Raw genomic sequence first — 19,176 nt, 5'->3', positions numbered from 1 at the left:
GGGTTTCGCAGAGTGGTGAGCATCACGAACCCACAGCCAGGACGCTGCTTTTTTTTTTTTTTTTTTTAATCTTTAACAATTTGAATATTTGTTTTCGCAAAGGTACATTTTTCACAGGGCTTGGGGAGTCCCAGAGGTGTCGAGGGGAAAAAAAAAAAAGAGAGATGGAGGGAGCCATGGATGGGAGTAAGGTTAAAACAGTGACATTTCTTGGTTTTCGCTCCTAAGGTAAAAGAAATCATTGAATCCCCCGCCTTCAGCAGAGGGTGCATTTGCAGGAGGAAGCGATGGCTTCAGACAGCATATTTGAGTCATTTCCTTCATACCCACAGTGCTTCATGAGAGGTGAGTACGCTCTGATCTTTTAATATCTACTTTTGCTAAGCTTTGCAGATAATGAAATGGCAGCCTGTTGCAACTCGGTGCGGGGAGCCCCTGCTGATTCCCTGTCTGTTTTGTGGGAGGAATTCAAACTCGGGCATATGATTACAAGGCTATTGGATTACTTATTCATCAGATGGCAGCTCTTCAGAAATGTTTTAATAAATACTTAGTTAAGCTGTTGAAGTGTTCAGTCGGTGCGTGAGAACTTTGTCAAGTGCAAGTAAGTTGGGGCTGTTCCTGATGAAAGTCCTAGAGATTAGAAAGCTTGCACGAAGCTCTCCCAGTTTTATTTTGCTGCCCCTTGCCCGGGATGACTGTGGCTGACTTCTCCTGAACTCAGCATGCTGTGTGGCCCACACTCCAGCCCGCTCCAGGGTTTTGCGGGTGCGTGCACAGCTGGGCAGGCAGGCTGGTGCCAGTCTGGGGTGGAGGCAGACGTAGGCTCACAGATTCGCGTTAGACCAGCCTGGGGACTTCAGGGGCGAAGTGGCAACTCGGCTGTCCCCGAAAGGCAGAAAGCACGGGAGCCAGGCAGATCTGCCTAGGTTAAAAGTACCAGAAAGGGGTGATGCTGCTTTTCTTCCTGGCCTCAGTGCAGAGAGGCAGCCGGCATCTCTCAAGAGACAAAGAGAGCAGATTGTCATGTCCAGAGGTCTCTCCTGCAAAGAGCAATGAAGAAGTTTCCTAAGTGGGGCGTTGTGGCGGCTGAAGTCATTCGATTGCATGCTTCCTGATAGGAACAGCTAGTGTGGAGAACCTGTCTGCGTTTCTGCAACCAGCCCTTTGAAATGTGCAGAGCCGTAGGGGAGCTGTGAGTGTGTGAGCATGTATGTGTGCCTGTGCTTTTTGTGTATCTCTGGTGGGAAAAGAGGGCTGTGCTTAAACCAACAAAAATAATAACATAAAAATGTCACGAAGGCATTGCAGTGTGTCGGGGCACGCACTTTGACCAACGCCTGCGACGTGTGGCTTGATGGTTTGGCAGAGCTGGGATGCAGTGGGATGGGACTGGGGAATAATTAATTTTCTGGCTACAAACTCGAGCACGCACCCAAATACTATCTGTGACTCATTATTTATTCCTACAGCCAAGTGAGCAGGGGAATGCAGAGGGCTGCCAGCCACTTTGTCACAACAAATGCTTTTGTGAATGCCACAGAGCCTCTGTTTCCGGGTCCCTGAAATTTAAAAACTTGACAAAGATGTGTGTGTGTGTGTGTGTGTGTGTGTGTGTGTGTTCGGGGTTGTGGGGGAGGACTTTGGGAGAAGGGGAAGAAAGCAAGTCATTAACCGATTCAAAGCTTCAAATTAAAGGCTTTTCAAGTGCTTCTTTACTGGCAGCTGAGGAAATTTTAGTGAAGTTGAATCATGCGACGTGTGTGTGAGTCACACATCCTCGCGGCCTCGGGCTCCTGCGGCAGAAACGCACGCCGGGCCCGCTGGTGAGAAACTGTGAGCTGCTCCCTCGCTGCATTTCCTCTGGGCCGCTAACAAGCAGAGGAAGCAATATTTGCAGAATAACAGAAAAAAAAGATCTTACTGCCTTTACTCCACTTTCAAGACCCACTCCAAACGATTATTGTTTCCTATTCTATCAACTCAGGAAGGCAGATTCAGGAAATTTGAAGGCATTCCTCTGGGTCATAGATTGGATGGTGGTGTGTGGTGCTGGGCTGTTTTCAAAGCCGTCCTTACTGACTGGACAGTTAGAATAGTGAGGGGACCTGGTGACAGGCACAGACAGGAGCCAAGCCCCTAACACAGCCCCACCACTTCCTGTGCCCGATGGACAGACACTGCCCCATCCCAGGTTAGGAACAAGGGGCAGGAGCTCTCGGGAGGGTGGTGTGAAGAGGGCCTGGGGAGCCAAATCAAGAGCCTAAAGGGGTCTTTTCACTCCTTCCTCTTCGTAAAAGGAACTTGGGGCCTTTCATAATCTCTAGCTCAGTAATATAATATTGAGATTTAATTTCAGAGAACCAAAATGAAATCTTGGCAATTTCCCAGCTAATTTCACCAATGTGATCCATCAACGTGAGGGTTTCCATTGTCTGGGTTAGCCATCCACTGAGCTGGAGAGGTGGCAAAATGTCATTGCTTTTGGTACCATTTGGGCTTTGCCTTAAGCATGACACTAGAAGCATCACCTTCCTTTCCAACAAATTGTCTTCTCTCAGAGTTCTTACCCATGTCTCCATAGCTTGGCCATTAGCTGTGCTCAGTGGTGTAGTCCTTTCTCGCTGCCTATAATTTATAGTGGGTGTTCCCTCCCAACTGTAGCGACGAGCTGAAGAGGAAAACAACATCGTGTTTTCTTCCTGGGATGGTACTTTATCAGTCCATGTAATTCTCACAGAAGGAAACCCATAACTCATTTTTGGCGAGATACCCATGTGGATATTGGGGGAAAGAGAGGTGTGGGACCACGCACACGATTGTCCCCCTCTCTGTGACAGGCGAGAGGGAGTCTGAAAGACTGGCATGCAAAACGAATGTGGTCTACCACAGAGAATGCCAGCCTTTTTCTAGCACACCACACCAAGTTCTCACTTAGTTTGCCTAGGTAAGAAGATAAGATGTGATTGAAATTCCCTGGAATTATCATGCATGGTTCGCCACGTGAAATTCTCGTGGAACCCAAACTTGTGTCCTCTCGCAAGGTGCAATGTGTGGCCCAAAGCGCTGCAGTAGGTGTGGAGAGGAAAAGCGGTGGCACATACGTATTTTTGCAAAATGCCTCAGGTAGCCTTGTTCTTAGAAGTGGCTTAGTGGTCTATGCAAAACCTGAATGCTAATATGCCTCCGAGTTCCTAGAACCACAGGTAAAAATCTCAGCGAGGCTGACTCGCTACTGTCTTCTTAGAGGCGTCTTTCAAAGGGAATTGAGACTGCAAGGTTGAATGTATGAAGTTTGCGTCTCTGTAAGCGCCAATCTGCCGCTACTTGCAGAAAAATATTTATGAAGATACTTTTGGCTCTGCTGAAGATTTAAGACCACAGAAAGCCATAGATTAAACCGGGTATCGGACACAGTGTGAAATCCATAGTATTTTTCTAGGGTTGCTGTAACAAAGTACCATAGACTGGGTGGCTCAAACAACAGAAATGTATTGTCTCGCGATTCTGGAGGCGGGAGGTCTCATTGAAAGTCCTGGTGCGGCTTTATTTTGTTGCAGGCTTCAACGTGTCGGGAGGGTTGGTTTCTTCTTTCTGCTGGGCTTATAGATTGCTGTCTTCTCCCTTTGTGCTCACATGGTCCTACTTCTGTGCTAATCTCCTCTTCTTATGAGGACACCAGTCATACTGCCTTAGGGCCCACCCTAATGACCTCATTTAACCTTAGTTACCTCTGTAAGGACCAAATTTCCAAAAATGGTCACATTCTGAAGTACTAGGAGTTAGGACTGCAGCATATGGATGTCGGGGTGGTGGGGAGCAGTTCAGTCCGTAACAGTGCATCTTAGCAAATCTGACTCCCCCAGCCCCCAAGGAAATGGTCCTTTTCCTACGTGCTTTCCTGGATGTTGAAGAACCAGACCCCAGCGCCCCCTGTGTGAGAAGGAGCTTTGCCTTCTGAAACTGCCGACGCATTTTGAAACTAAGAAAAAAAAAGGTGCTAAAAATCTATCTACTCAGAATCATATCCTTTGCTATTTGGTCCTTTTGCACGCTAAGAAATTTTTGAAAGTGACAAAGCAATTTGGAAATATTTAAGTTTTAAAAGAGCAAAAAGCAGTCCCCAAAAGAAGCCACCTCCTTGGCTCCACTTCCTTCAGAGGGATTGTCCCTGTAATTTGGAACCATCTCAAGACACACTCTACCAATGGGGGCAGGGGGCAGACGACAGGAGGCCCCAAAGCTGCTCACACACCAAGTGCAGGCACAGTGAGCAGCAGTAGCAGAAGCATCTTGAGAAGCAGCAGCTAATCCAGGATCTAAACAGCAAGGAGGGTTGGAGAGCTTTTGGAAGCAAATTTGTAGCCAGGAGATTCCTCTATTCTCTTGACATAGAGTTGAAATGTGTGCTCAGAAAAGATCTGCCCGTTCACCAAGGCAGCAAGACTAGGTCTAATGCTGGGGCAGGGGAAGGACCCAAGGCCACTGCGCACACAGATACTTTATTAGAAAAACCAGGACCCGGCTGGGAGTCAGTGTAGAAGAGAGAGCCCAGGAGCTGATCAGAGCAACCATTGCTTGAAAAACGCAGCGGCAGGCGGGCTGAACCTGAAACATGCATGGGCAGCACAGTGATGGAAGACTTTTCTTTCTTTTCTGGTTCTCTGGCTTTAGTCAAATAGCATAAAGCACCTTCTCTCTTGAGCCTCAGTTTCCTCGTCTTTAAAACGAAGATGGTAGTAGCACGAATTGTTAAAGGAGCTGTGCGGACTCAATTAAACAAGCTGTGAAGTGTGCTTAGTGCACTCATAAAAAATTAGCAGTCAATACTAACCTTGGCCGTCGATGTTCAATTATCTAAGATGACACTCCATCAAAAGCTGTCCACTCTAGGAAAGGAGAGGTGGCAATGCCTGGGAGGACACGGGGCAGGCTCCCTGGAGAAAGTGACACTGCACATTGGATGCGGAGGAGCCGAGAGGAGAGGGAAGGGTAATCTGGTGGGGGTATAACCTGGGCAGGAGTTGAGCAGCAGAAGCCCCAGTAGGGGGTGGGAGGTGATAAGTAAATCAATCCACTGAATGAATGGCCCTTCCAACATCATGTCACCTTCTTCTACTTAGAAGTACCCATGAAGTGGACAGAAAAAGACCGAGGGCCCTTTATATAATTCAATCTAAGTTTAGCTTTTAAATATCGAGGCTGATGGGGGCGTGTTGTAACATAAATCTCGACAGATGTTTCTCCTCCTTGAGAGTCCTGGTGTGGCTTTATTTTCCGGAAGCCCTTCTTAATGAAAAAGCCATTTCGCCCCTTGAACCACGTGAGGGTTCTCTGGGGCTCTGAGAGAGTGCCAATTTCCGTGCTCAGCAGCGACATTTCTGATCACGTACTTTGCCTGTCTTGTTGGGGGTAGGAGCAGAGGCTGGCACAGGAAACTCAAGCAAGTTTTTCAGTTTCTCAGGTAACTTCCTAGTGACCTAGATGAGTCATTAAATGTCTTTGTGTCTCGTTTGAGTTCTGCAAATGGGTCTGATGAGGTTCTAGACGAGCTCGCCTCCTAATTACCAAGTTCCTGTTCAGAATCTTTGAACGCGTCAGAGAGGTACCATAAGACACAGCACAAGTGTTCTTAGTTTAATGACATGAAGCAACTATTTTTTATTATTTTATTTTCTGATAGGAACTGTGTGATCTTACCATTTCATACATGCATGCAAAACATTTTCCCACATTACCTCAAAAATTTTTTCTGACTCCCATTCTTCAGAGAACTCTCCAGAAGCTGCCCTGTTGCGTGAACAGATATTAAAATCTGCAAAATACTTTTCCTACAAGACCTTGAGCTCCCTTGTCCCTTCTCCTTGGTGCCACCAATCTCCTGCTTTAGTCTTTTTGCTGGGTAAAATAAGCCTCAAGTGATCTGTCTTTCTTAGCCTATTTCCCCCCCAAAAAATGTGATAACTATGATGCTCTAGAGTGGTAGAAAGGGAGCATTTCTTTTAACAGCTTTGCAGACCCTGAACCTAATTGGGGTGCTTTAGGAGAACTACAGAAGCTTCCTGAACACAAAACAGAGTTGAAAATCTCCTGCAACCTTTGACATGCTGGAAAAGGATACTCAGAAACTCCTCTGGATTGCACAAATGTCCCTTTTGTTCGAGAGACGTGCTCTCCTACTCTCTTAGCTTTCTGACTCTCTCTCTCCCTTCCTCTTCCCCTCTTCTCTCCTGATAACACAGAATGAAACCAAAGAAGGGAAAGAAGGAAGCTAAGATGGAGAAGTAAACCAGGTATCCAAAAGATGATTGAAATGATGCATCTTATTACAGTGACATAGAGAGTGTAAAGCTCTTGCTGGGTTTATCAGTGAGAATTGTGTTTGACTGCACATAAAGGAAAGTCAGACTACAGTGGCTTAAGCAGCTGGGCATTGTTGTGTCCCGTGTGATAGTGTGACAGGAGTAAGCAGCCCAAGGCTGGTGCGTGAAGCCGGGATGCTCCATGTTTTCGTTGAACCGTGCTACACCTGTGGCGAGATGGTCCACACCACAGATCTGTCCAGGCAGGAAGGAGATGGGAGGTCTCAAACTCTTCTCTTTGTGGGGCTTCGTTTTTTCACTCAGGAAAGGAAGCCCTTCTCTGCAAACTTCCCCTTACATATCTCATAGGTCAGAACCATGTGACAAGGCCTCTGGCTGGAAAGTCCTTGGGACAATGGAGTTGTCGCTGTCAAAGAGTGGAGGAAAGCAGAAGAGAAGGTGGTTGGGAATGGATCTCCAGGGAGCCCAGGGCAGCAGCCGCCATGGCAACAGGCCGTGCTTTCCTGATGATAGCTCTCGTCTCATTTGTTTTCCTTGTCAGCAGTGCTTTAAGAATACATGCAGAGTAACTCCAAGTTCTTCCCTCCATCCTTCTTGGAAGTTTCAGATGAATGCTAGGGGGAGGGGGAGGGCGATATCTATTCTTAATTTACTGAAAACAAAATAGGCAGAAGATGGGATGGGGCGGGACAGGGAGCTGGATAAATGGGAGTCAAGGTCACACCTATTTTCAATGTCAAAGCCCAGAATCCCACTTGACTCTGTGACAATGTTAGAAAAGAAAAACAGACAGCCTTGGATCAATGGGGAGTGTCGCTTGCCTAAGAGCCACCACACCTGGCCATGGGATTGACGCGCCTATCAGTGACTTGAAATAGTTTCCTTTTTTCTCTTCCTCACTCTTTTGAATTCTCAAAACCCCATGGCCCAACATTTTTTTTTTAAAGAGAATTCTTTTCTATAGAATTTCTTGAGAGAAACTTCCTTTTAAGTTATTTTCCTTAAATTTCCCTAAAGATGTTTTTATCTTTGACAGAAACATGACAACCAGATAATACCCCTCTATGTAGGAGATAGAACACTTATTCATACCTTGTATTTCTACGAGTTTCAGATTATTTTTGCTTCATAATTACTGGCCCTGTGTACTTCCTGAGGTTGCATGTGGATCTCTCTCCCAGCAAGTCAAAGCCTTGTTTCAAAAAGGAAAATCTTTATTCAGTTTTGCTCTGAACTAGAAATAATACAAATCTTTCATTTTGTTTTGCTACAAAATTGGTGTTCATTGAGAGAATTGTTGACTTCGTGTGACACTGCCCTCCTAGCCCAGAGTCCTTATGTGTCTATTTTTGGATGGACTTCTTGTTAAACAGTGAGCTCCTCCAGACATTTTAGGGGGCCCCCAATGTACAAGGTCACCAAAAATAGAACTCTCGGTTGGCTAGTTGGGTTTGCTCAACAGCTCTGCCAATTTCAAGACTGATGCTTCTTTGTGTAAACTCACACCCCATGTTCAATTGATTCTAAGTCAAGGCCTCAACTTGTCAAGTCTTGAAACCATGTCCATTGGGAGAGAGAAATCGGTGGCTCTGACATCTTACAAATCTTCTTTAGCTTCTTTGCCAGCCATCCAGCTTTTACTCCTAGTCTTTTGGATGCTTTCTGTGAAGACTATGATTCTAAAAAGAACCTTTTCTGATCTCTGATGGTGGATGAAATTATTAGATATGTGCAATAAACAAACCAAATATAGCCTGGGAGCACCACAAAGCAAGATTCGGTCTCCGCTTCTCCTTGAGAGCTATATTGTCCTGATCAGCCCTTAAGTTCTTCTGAAAATGTATAGGATTTCAGATACTGTTTTTCATTATTTGTAAATCCTAAAGAAAGATTTAAAAAATATTGTAGTAGTCAGCTTGCCAGCTGGGGTATGTTTAAAAGAGCCTATAAAGGTCAGTGAGAATGCCATACACACGACATGGTATTCTGTGGTCACATGCCATCTTTGATCTTTGGGTGAGTTTTTTAAGGGACACTAAACGTACTGTCAGAGCTGCTCTCTCATTGCTCAATGTAGGAGCAATTTCCTTCTGCTCTGCACAGTTTTTTAACTGGTACAGTCTTTGATGTTTATTTTTTATTATAGCCTCAAATGTGCAAAAGAAAATGTAGATTAAATAAAGTAAATTGGTTGGGGTGCCATTTTTCCAGTAGCAGTGTTAATGCCAACCACAATTTGCTGCTCTTTATTACGCAGCTTCTGTTGGCACTTTGAACTCTGTGCAACCAGCCCCTCGTTCCACACCATCTGCAGGCTGCATCTGTTCAGCCCCAGCTACCTCGCTAACAGTCACAGCTGAAGTTGACATTAACCCACTTTGAAAGTATGTAACTTATAAAATCTGTAACTGCATGTAGATATAAAACCCATGCAGGGGTCTGGAGCAACTCCAAGGAAGGGAAAATAGCTATTTAAGAGAGTTTTCTGTCTCATCTTAGCCCTTTTCAGCACTCACATACATATGTAACATGGCGGGAATGGACAAAAATGAAATTATAGTGAAGGCACTGGCAGGTATGGACAGAAACTCACACTGCTATTTGATTATTATTGAATGCACTGTTTACAAAGATCAGACTGGCTATTACTCCTAAAGTCCTATAGGAGAGGAACAATGATTAAACAACCTTAACCAAATACTAGGAGTGTGCAGAGTCTGGGGTCATATAAAGAAGTATGAAAGCCAACAATGGAAATTCTGTTCCACGGTCAATCATCCTACATCATTGCTTCATCTTAAAAAGAAAAAAGCAGGGGCTGGCCCTGTGGCCAGGTGGTTGAAGTTCTGTATGCTCTGCTTCGGTGGCCAGGGTTTGTGGGTTAGGATCCTGGGTGCAGACCTATTCCACTCACCAGCCATGTTGTGGAGGCATCTCACATACAAAGTATAGGAAGATTGGTGCAGATGTTTGCTCAGGGCTAATGTTCCTCAAGCAAAAACAAAAAAAAAAGGATCGGCAATGGATGTTAGCTTAGGGCAAATCTTCCTCATCAAAAAAAAAAAAAGCTATGCTTCCCTCCACAACCACAACATAGGTTGCGCTCAAAACAAAACGATAATTGTATTATAGAGGTGGATGAATCTGTTTAAACAACAAATGAACCATGAGACATATGAACTATGAGACATTGTCTTCTGTGAGGGTTTCTAAGTTATACACGTATGTGTGAGTGTGTGTGTTTCCTATATATAGTTATATATATAAAGTTTTATGTAGTTTCATTTGGCATCTAAAACTACATAATGGGATAACTCTATGTATACAAGTATATATATATTTATTTTTTTTCAGCTGGACTGATCTTAGCCATCTCTCTGCCTTAGGGCACTAGAGACATTCTCTTGGCCAAGATCCCCCAGCTGGTCAGTATCTGAGTCAGAACCAGGACCTGGGCCTCCTCGGCTCCTGTCCCCTAGGGTTTTGCAGATACTGGACTTATGTGGCCAATTCCACTTGGGAGTCTAAATAATCAGCAGGCACCTCTCCTAATCCTCCTGGATTACTCTTGCCTTGGTCAGAACCACAACCCCTTACAGGCCAAATCCCTCTCACTGTGTGGAAACATTACGTAGAGGAATTTCCATGGAGTCCGGACCCTTAAGAATTCCCTTAGGGCATGTTAGGAACAAAGTTGCCTGCAGAAGAGCCCATGGCCCTGCGCCAGTTCGAATGCTTGCTCCTCGCCTGTGGGTGGAAGGTTCTCTCTCACCCTAAACCCAGCACCGCCCTCACTAAGCACCACCATATGCCCGCCACCCCCTTAGGCAATCCTACGGTTAACCAGCTTGGTTTAGATGAGCTTCTCTGGTGAGATCTGAACAGCCAGAAGAACAGCAAATGTGCGTGTTCCTGCAGAGGGAGGCAGAGAGGGCCTCGGCCAAGGCTGCCAGCCTGCAGCTCCCCGAGGAAGCCCTGGGAAGAGGGAGAATGCTGTCTCTGCACAAAATTTGAACCCAGGCTACGAGTCCCATCTGGGATCTCTGTGCTCACAGCGCTCCTGATGCAAAGCTCTTACACTCACAAGTGGCCTCCCTCAAAGTCCTTTCTCTCTGTCCCCCTCTTCCCCCCCTCATGCTCGCACACACACATGCATATGTTCATGCACACGTGGAAGCCAGCACTCAAAATTCACATGCTTTACAGAATCCACTGGAACTTCCTCTCATGATGTACTGAATCTGACCAAGCTTTTTCTAGGTGGAGCAGGAACTGCTCAACGTCAGGACAGTAATTTCCATATTCTCTTGATCGCATCACATAGAAGTAAAACTTACTTAGCATCCCCCCAAACTGGTGCATAGTTATTTACGTATAAATTACACGCCTGCGCTATTGTATTGATATAATATAATTATAGTATGTGCGTTATAAAACACATCCCCAAAATAGAAACTAAAATAAGGTAAAAATTAAAAATGCAGGTCATGATGTTTTTTCCTTCCCCTCCGTGAACACCTCAGTTTGAATCAGAAAGTTGCCAGATAACTACGAATTTCGTGTCTTGCTAACTGGGACTCAGCTTCCACCCACAGATCTTTATTTCTTTGCCTGGAAGCTTTGATGGATGTTTCTGTATAAACTCCACTCCAGAAGGAATCGTGCATTCTTGACCACTGGCTCCTTTCCTAGGAGCTGTCTTTGCTGGGGAGATCAGGAGAAGGACAGACCTGACCAGCAAGGGGCGTGGGGAACAGGAAGCCCAGGGCTTTGAGGTCAGGTCATTGGTTTCTACCCCATCATCAGCACCTACCCCCCGAGGTGACTCTGAGCCATTTACACAGTCTTGCAGAGCCCCAGGTTTCTCATCTCTAAAGCAGGCGCCATGATCCCTACTTTGGATGGCTGTCAAGAGGATTTGAAATGACACATAGGAAGCAATGGACACATAGAGGAAGTCAATAAATAAACACTGGGGCCAGCCCGGTGGCACAGTGGTTAAGTTCACATGTTCTGTTTCAGTGGCCCAGGGTTTGCCATTTCAGATCCCAGACTCGGACATGGCACCGCTTGGCACGCCATGCTGTGGTAGGCATCCCACATATAAAAAGTAGAGGAAGATGGGCATGGATCTTAGCTCAGGGCCAGCCTTCCTCAGCAAGAGGAGGAGGATTGGCAGCAGTTAGCCCAGGGCTAATCTTTCTCAAAAGAAATAAATAAATAAGTAAACAGTAACCCTGAAAATGCCACTGAAGTTGCATAGAACTGAGGCCGGGACAGGAGAGTAACCTCTGCTAAGCCCAGAACCTGGCCCTGTAGCTGTGCCAAGAACCAGGAATGTATTAGGATAAAAAAATTGAGTCCACTCCTCTCACCACGGAGCAGAGCAGAAAGGATCCCAGTGCTCCTCGGCAGAAGATTGGGCTCAGGAGTATTAAAACTGATCATCGTCATAGCTGGTATTTATTGAGTATATAGTATGTGCCAGCACTGGCACTACGCCAAGCGTTTTCTTGCGTTGCCTCATTAAATCCTTTGCCCAGACCTGTGCGTAGGTGCTCTCATTACTAATCCTGTTTTGTTGAGGCAGCGTGGCATGCAGAGGTTCGTAACCTGCTGCAGGTTAGGCTGCTGGAGAATAAGGGACCCGGGTCCGAATGGAGGTGTCAGCCCTGCAGAGCCCACCTCTGCCTGTCGGGAGAGAGTGGGTGTTACCATTCTCTTGGTTTGACACACCAGAGATCCGAGCCTTATGGAGTTAGAGACTTGCCACGGCCCACAGACAGCAGATGACACTGGGGTGGGGGGCGCTGAACCTCAGTTGGCTTCAACTCGGGGTGCCATCCACTGTCCTGAACTGCTGGCATGGCTCTAGATGCATTCTGTGGCTTTGGGTCCCCACTGTCGGTGTCAATGCCTCCTCTGCCCGTTAGTTTCATGCTCACGGCCCCTCCCCATCAAAGCTGCCCCCGAGGGAGACAGTCAGTGGTTCCAGGGCGGTTCACAGGGGGCGCTTCTCTATGCCAGTGCTCAAACTCCAATGTGCATCTGAATCATCTGTGCCCAAGATGTTGGAGAGATGCTGGCTTGGTGGAGGGGGGAAAGAATCATTTGTCTTAATTTATCAGTCTAGGGTGGGACTAGAGGAGGGCAGCAAGACACTTCCTAAAAAACCTTAGGAAGGCACTCACTCTCGGGGCCATGTAAGGCTGACCCTATGCCATGACCTTGAGAGACAGCACCTCCTTAAATTTTGTGTCCTAGGTGCCTCTCTGGCCCTAGCCTGGTCCATGTCCTGTGACTCATATACAGAAGAACCCATGGAAGGATCCACCAAATAATCAGGGGCTTCACACCAGAGTCTGTCCTTCAGGAAGCCAGGGAGCCCTCTGGGAGCCAGAACTGCCACAGGTTCGCGGCCAGGGTTTTCAGTGAGACTCTCAGCAAACGCTCACATCCAAGTAGTTCTTCCTGTGCTTGGGATAAAAATTTGACCCAGAAGGAGTTGATTCAGCTGTGACAGCAAGAAGTGGCCTCCAGCCCTCCTGTAAATAGGACCCTCCACCAGGAGCCAGGTGCATAGCTGGAGACCCTCTCGCTGGTGAGCCCCTGAGAATAGTCTCTCCATCCTTCTGCAGAGACATTTGTAATCTCAAAAGTCTGCATCATGAGCCCTCTGACATCATTATAATTCCTTTTTTCAAGTAGGTGGGTTTGAGGTTTTCTTTTTTTCTCTTTAACGTTATTTGTATAAAAGGCATTTCTCATCTGATTATTCTACAACCAGTTACCACAGAGTCACAGAAAGTTCCTTCCCTTTCTCCTTGGGCTCCACAGGGCAAAGACGCAATAATTAATTACATTTCCCCCCAAAGCCACCTCCCAGCCAGCGAGAGTCCCCTACTCACGGGCAAATATAGGGAGCCTGCCAGCCTCTGGCTGTTGCAGTGTAAACAGCTTAATGGGAACAGATTAAAAGGTGCTCGAGCTAATTATTCTCCACAATAAAAAATAATAATAAACCAAGAAAGTTCTCTTGGAAAGGTGATTCTGAGATACCTCAAAAGAGTTGCTTTCCTTATGCGAAGTGTGCGATTGACAGGGAAATACAAACTCCGCGGTATAAACTAGAGATTATATTTTGAGAATCTTTGTTACTCAGAAAACTCCCTTTTGTGCTTATTTAGCACCTTCTGCATACACCCCAGAGCCAGGTCATCTTCCTTCGTTGATGTCCACTTGACCTGCAGGCTTTGGTTCTTTCCGAGGAGTCCTCACCCCGGCCCACGCAGACACGCCCACAGAGGCCCCCTTCCTGCCCTTTTGGGTAACAGGTTTCACCTCAACCATATCAGTTTAGGATCAAACACGTCATTTACACAGAAACAGCTGGAGTCGTTTCAACCAGCCTCATCTCTCTATTCCGCTTTTCAATAAAGACCACGCCGCCTGAAGGAGTCGAAAGCAGAGAGGACCCTTGGCACCCGCCCCATAGATGAGCCTGGAAATTCCTGCTGCCTGGGCCCCTGACGGGTTCTTGACGAGGAGTTGACACGAAATAAGAGTGACAGGGACGACTCTACCGCTGGCTCAGTGAGGTTGGGTGCCCTTCACAGTGTTATTGAGAAGGACTATAGTTTGTGCAGTAAAGTTAGGTGATAATTAAGTTATTGCTTATAAATAAAGGAGAACAACCAGCATTCGCCAAGCACTCACAATGCATCGGCCATGTTGCCTCCATCATCTCTTTTAATCAAAAACCTTATGAGGTAGGTACAGCTCTTAATCCCCATTTGATAAAAATACAAAGGAAAAGGAAGCAAAGCAGCCCAGGTCACATCACTCCTATGAGGGAGAGCCCTGCAGGAGTCCAGACTCTCTGACTTACCCACTCCCATCCTGTGACTCAGTGGCAGGAGAGTGATGGACCCAGCCTGTGGGGTCTGAGAGCCTGTGTGCAAATGCCAGCTCTGCCCTTCCTGCTGAGTCCCCTTGGGCAGACTGCTGACCCTCCCTGGGCCTCCCTTTACTCATCTGAACAGCATGATGAGGATGATGGCAATGGTCACCACTTAGGTTGCTGTTGCGTTAGAAATGCTGGAATGCTGCCTGACACACTTTAAACCTGGAGCTGACTTTTCCCATTGTAATGGGCTTTTCCTGTCCACCTCATCTGCCTTCTATCTTAAGATATTCTGCCTGACTTTCTCATTTTCCTCATCACATAAACCAAATCCAAAAAGTGAACCCCAGTTCCATCATTCACGTGAGCGCACATGGGTGTGTAATGTATCCTTGGGGACATCATTTTACTGCTGGCAGCAAGTGGCTGATGTATGGAATGTATGGGATGAGGCATGGTCTGTGGCAGAAGGAGCCTCGGGCTGACTCGGCTCCCAGCTCTGGCTGTGTGTGACTTTGCACCATTATCTTCTACTCCCATTTCGCTCTGACATTCTAAGTGAAAGACATGGTGTAGGCTAAGAATTTGCCCTCTGTTAACTCTAGGCAGGGTTTCTCAACCCCACCACTGTTGACATTGGGGACCGGATCATTCTTTGTCGAGGGGGCTTGTCTGTGCATTTTAGGATGTTTAGCAGCATCACTGGCCCCCACCCACTAGATGCTAGTGGTACCACCTCCCCAAGTTGTGACAACCCAAAATGTCTCCAGACATTGCCAAATGTCCCCTGAGGCAAAAACCACCCCTGTTTGAGAACCATGGCTCCAGAGAAACCTTAGGAACCAATGCAATATTGTTGCTTCCTATTTATTTATGGGCCAAGGAAATAAAAGAGTGGTGATTTTGAGCCCCTCCAACACAGCTGCATCCCCTATCCCTGGCTTTACCCCTGCTGCCACTCTTGTCCCCTAATGCTGGTTCAAGCTGTCCAAAAAACTGACAGTCCATGAGTAGGGGCCTTGAAATTAGGGTGATCAGCTGTATTCCCATAGTCAAGAGCAGAAAATAAAAGTCATCTGTGACTCCAGTCTCCTGGGGACAAACAAGAAAGAAATGACATACTGGGATTGCTTTCTAGAGGAAGCCAAGGCTGTTAACCTGATCTTCAATGGGTTTTTACTGAAAACCTGGGGCAAAGGAGGAAAAATTAGGTACTCCTGGAACACTCCTCCAGGTCGGTTTGATTGATGTACACATCATTAAAATTCAGAAGAAAGAAGTCATCCCATAGGAAGTGATGAGAAAGCGTTGTTGGAATGTCAAGTTTCATTGAACAAGCACTATTATGTAGCATTTATCACAGGCCAGGCCCTGTTTTAAGTGCCTTACAAATAGGAACTTATGACATTGTTGTCACCTATACAGTGGGGACAATTAGTCTCCTCATTTACACATGGGTAGCTGGGGCACAGAGTGGCTGAGAGATTTGTCCACACTCAAACAGCTAGGAAGCGGCACGGCTGGACTCAGCCTTAGCCTGGTTTTGGATCTTGAGCGCTTAACCACTAAACTGTGCGTATTCTCAAGAGGGTGTGACCTGGGCACACGTCTCCTTTGGAATAAATTCAAAATGAGTGATCTTAGTCTCCGATTACAGTCGTCATGAGAAGCAGAACCATGATTTGATAATGAAAGAGCCCTAAACTCTTTTAAAACTGTGTTTGAAGCATAGTGCTGCAATTCTGAATCCTTCCAGTGCCTGATTTTGAATCACTCATTTTCCTTCCGTTTTCATAATGAGATTGTCAGCATGTCTTTGATGAAGACTCCTGAAACCTAGAAGGGAGATAATCAAAAAGACCAGGTAATGATAGGTTCCAAGACCTCCAGATCTTGAAGATTTAGTCAAAAGTTTCAGAAATCCCCAAGCATATTCAATTTCACTTTTCTACATGCTGGTTTCAAATCCCCTCTGGAAGGATACTTCTCTATGCTCCTTTGCACAATTTCCATTGCCCTCATAATTTCTGGTAGTAGGGTCATTAGAGCCACCCAATGGCGCTGTTGTTCAGTGGAGGGAAGTCGTTGTACAGGTTGTAAGTCCTGGGACGTGTGTCTTCACGGGGTGCTGAGGGAACAGAGAGCTGGCCTCCCCACATCCTCATCACAGACAAGGGTGGACACAATCTATGTCTGCTCCCTGGAGCAACAGGGCTACCAGAGTGATGTTCTGATGACCAAGTCTTCCAGGATGCCAATTGGGAACTCATGCAAGTAGCCACATTCTAGTTCTGGCTCCTTTTTGTTCTGTTCATGTATCTACTGTATCATTTACCAACATGTAATTCAAGGTTTTCTGTTTATAAGTGTATTCTCCCAGAGACTCAGTTCTTTGAGAGATAAGTTCTTTCTTCTTTTTACTCCCAGCACCTGGCAGGGTGTGGGCATGCAACAGATGTTGGATGGATGGATGGATGGATGGATGGATGGATGGTTGGATGGATGGTTGGATGAATGGATGGTTGGATGGATGAATGGATGGACAGATGGGAAGATGAATAGATATATGGATGAAGCTCCATCCATCTTGTGCTTTACCACTGAGGTGTAGAAACTCCAACAAGTCTGAGCAAAAGAGGCCACAGTAGTCTCTCTACCGCACAACAACAGCAGGGAGCAAGTAATTAGGATGTTCACCCAGACTTGTCTCCTCACTTAACTCCCGTGATGAGCTAAGAATAGGAAGCCATACATGAGAATATTAGAGCAAAGAGGAGCAGGCGGCATGGAACTACTTCCACATCTATCCAGAGCATTGGGCTGGAAGTCCTGTGGTTATCCATTGTGGGAACCTGGGCAAGCATGCAAAGAGATGCACATGAGAAATACCACAGAGTCAAGGCGCTGCTTTCTGTTCCTGAGTTGACTGGTTTGTGCTTTAAATCAAATACTTATACAGAAAAATAAACGTCTGTGAGCAAGAGAGTTCACAATCACAGGACTGATCACGAGGTCCAGTCCATTTCCAATTGGGTTACTTCTGAGACATCAAACAAAGAACAACGGAAAGAGTGCCTTCTAGTCCTCTGTTATCTGCTCAGAGACCTTTTTCATGGGAAAACAATCATTTTTTTCCTCAAAAAAGAGAAATAGTGGAAAAATAGAAGAAGTTTGGTAAATAAAATACAGTAGACTTGTCATTAAGTTCTTGGTCTTGCCTATTTCGGTGAAGCCTCTGGAAGCTGAGTGGGTACATGGACTGTCCTGCTGGATGTCTGGCCCATTTTGCCCAGCACTCTTTCTCCATCTCTCTCAACTTATGGGAAAATTTTCTTCAGTGAAATGTTGGGCAGGTGATATTGCACATGTGTGTTCTCCATTCCATTCTGGGACCTTCAGCATTTGTCAAACGATTGCAGTATCTGGTGTTCCTGACCACCCCTGACCATTCCCCAAAGCCCCTCTGTCCCTAAATCCCCCTTCGCCAGGCCTGGACCTTGGTCATCTGGAAGCATCCTCCTTTACTCATAGCCACATCTGCATCTAAGAGGGATTCTGTCAAGGTTGGGCCTCATTCTTTGTCCCATTCAGGAATGTTCCTTAATGGAGCCTCTGTCCAAATAAATGCCTTCTTATCTTTGTAATTTTCATCTTTTCCCTTAAGATTGGGTCTCCTGGTTCCTTTTCCACGGGTCTACTTGTTCAGTTTCCTTTTTCATTTATTTCAATCATATATCCAGAACTTCTTGCCAGAGTAGTTCTGTCTCATTACTTTTCCAATTTTCTTTTCCATGCTTATCACATTCAAATATCTTAAATCAGTGGTTCTCAACTGGAGGGGGAGGAGGAGGGATGAGGGGATGATTTTACCCCCAGGCCACATTTGACAATGTCTAGAGACATTTTTAGTTGTCATAACTGGTGGAGGAGTAGGAGAGGTGTACTGGCATCTAGTGGGTAGATGCAAAAGATGCTACAAACATCCTACAATGCACAGCACACCCTCCACAACAAAGAATTACCAGGCCCAAAATGTGAATAGTGAGAAGGTTGAGAAATCCGACCTTGTATCATCACCAGGGCGGTGGTTAGAGAGACATAGTTCTGCCCCATATGCCCTCTTGGTGTTTTAATTTCTGGAAAGTGCAACCCCTACCCCTGAAACTGGGAAAGCAATTGTGCATGTCTTCAGAGAACAAGTACGCATCAAAGGGTAGATGGAGAACCTTTCAGTTCTTAGAAATTAGGGGGGCAGTGCTCACTTAGGGCTCTCCAAAGCCTTTCACAGTCTGGTATCTATTGTAGGCACCTTAATACTATAAAAGAGGATCCTAATCTCTGTCTTATGTGGAAGAGGAAGTTATCACCTTAAACGGATGATCTGAAGACTATCGTAAAGACTTTGAGTATCAGAGAAAAAGGAAGAAGATAAAAGACAAGACAACTCAGCATAAAGTCAAGGCTGGAGACAGCATTTAGAGACAACAGATCACAGGCTGGAGGGAGGAGATAAGGAGAAGGCAGGAGACTCAGGAACAGAGTCAGGGGGCACCACTGAGCTGGTGAGGAGGATGACCAGCTGGCCAACAGGGCTATGCCTGGACCCCAAGAAGGAAGAGATTTTTACAGAGGCCAAAGGATTCCCTTAAGAGAGAGGCTAAGGATTGGAGGGGAACAGGATGAGCCAGGAAGATCAGGGGGCAGGTGGTTGGGACTGTTGGGAAGGTGCCTGGAGCACCAGGAAGCATTCCTCCAGGAAATACACTTGAAGTAAGGGGCAGGGAACTATGTGTTACTAGCACCCACTGTGGGCCAGGCTCTCGCAGGCGGTCTCCATACATTATCCCATGTACCTACCCAATGCCTCTTGAGCTAATATTGTTATGCTTACATTGAAAGCAAAAAATGGAGTCTCAGAGTTTAGATAACAAAAACAAGAATTTCGAAGTT

The 19,176-nt window shown here is 46.1% G+C and overlaps 1 protein-coding gene across 1 annotated transcript in view; it reads left to right on the top strand.

Annotated features, from left to right (window-relative positions):
- Nucleotides 1–272: 272 nt before the first annotated feature.
- RUNX1 (RUNX family transcription factor 1) overlaps nucleotides 273–19,176 on the top strand; it is a 244,831-nt gene continuing 225,927 nt past the window's right edge. Inside the window, exon 1 of the mRNA XM_046647979.1 lies at nucleotides 273–345. Within this exon, the coding sequence (XP_046503935.1) occupies nucleotides 288–345 (58 nt within the window). The 5' untranslated portion in view covers nucleotides 273–287. The remainder of the gene's footprint in view (nucleotides 346–19,176) is intronic.

This window comes from Equus quagga, chromosome 21 (assembly GCF_021613505.1).
Source record: "Equus quagga isolate Etosha38 chromosome 21, UCLA_HA_Equagga_1.0, whole genome shotgun sequence".
In the NCBI taxonomy this organism is placed as follows: domain Eukaryota; kingdom Metazoa; phylum Chordata; class Mammalia; order Perissodactyla; family Equidae; genus Equus; species Equus quagga.
This window is presented reverse-complemented; position numbering and strand designations above follow the sequence as displayed.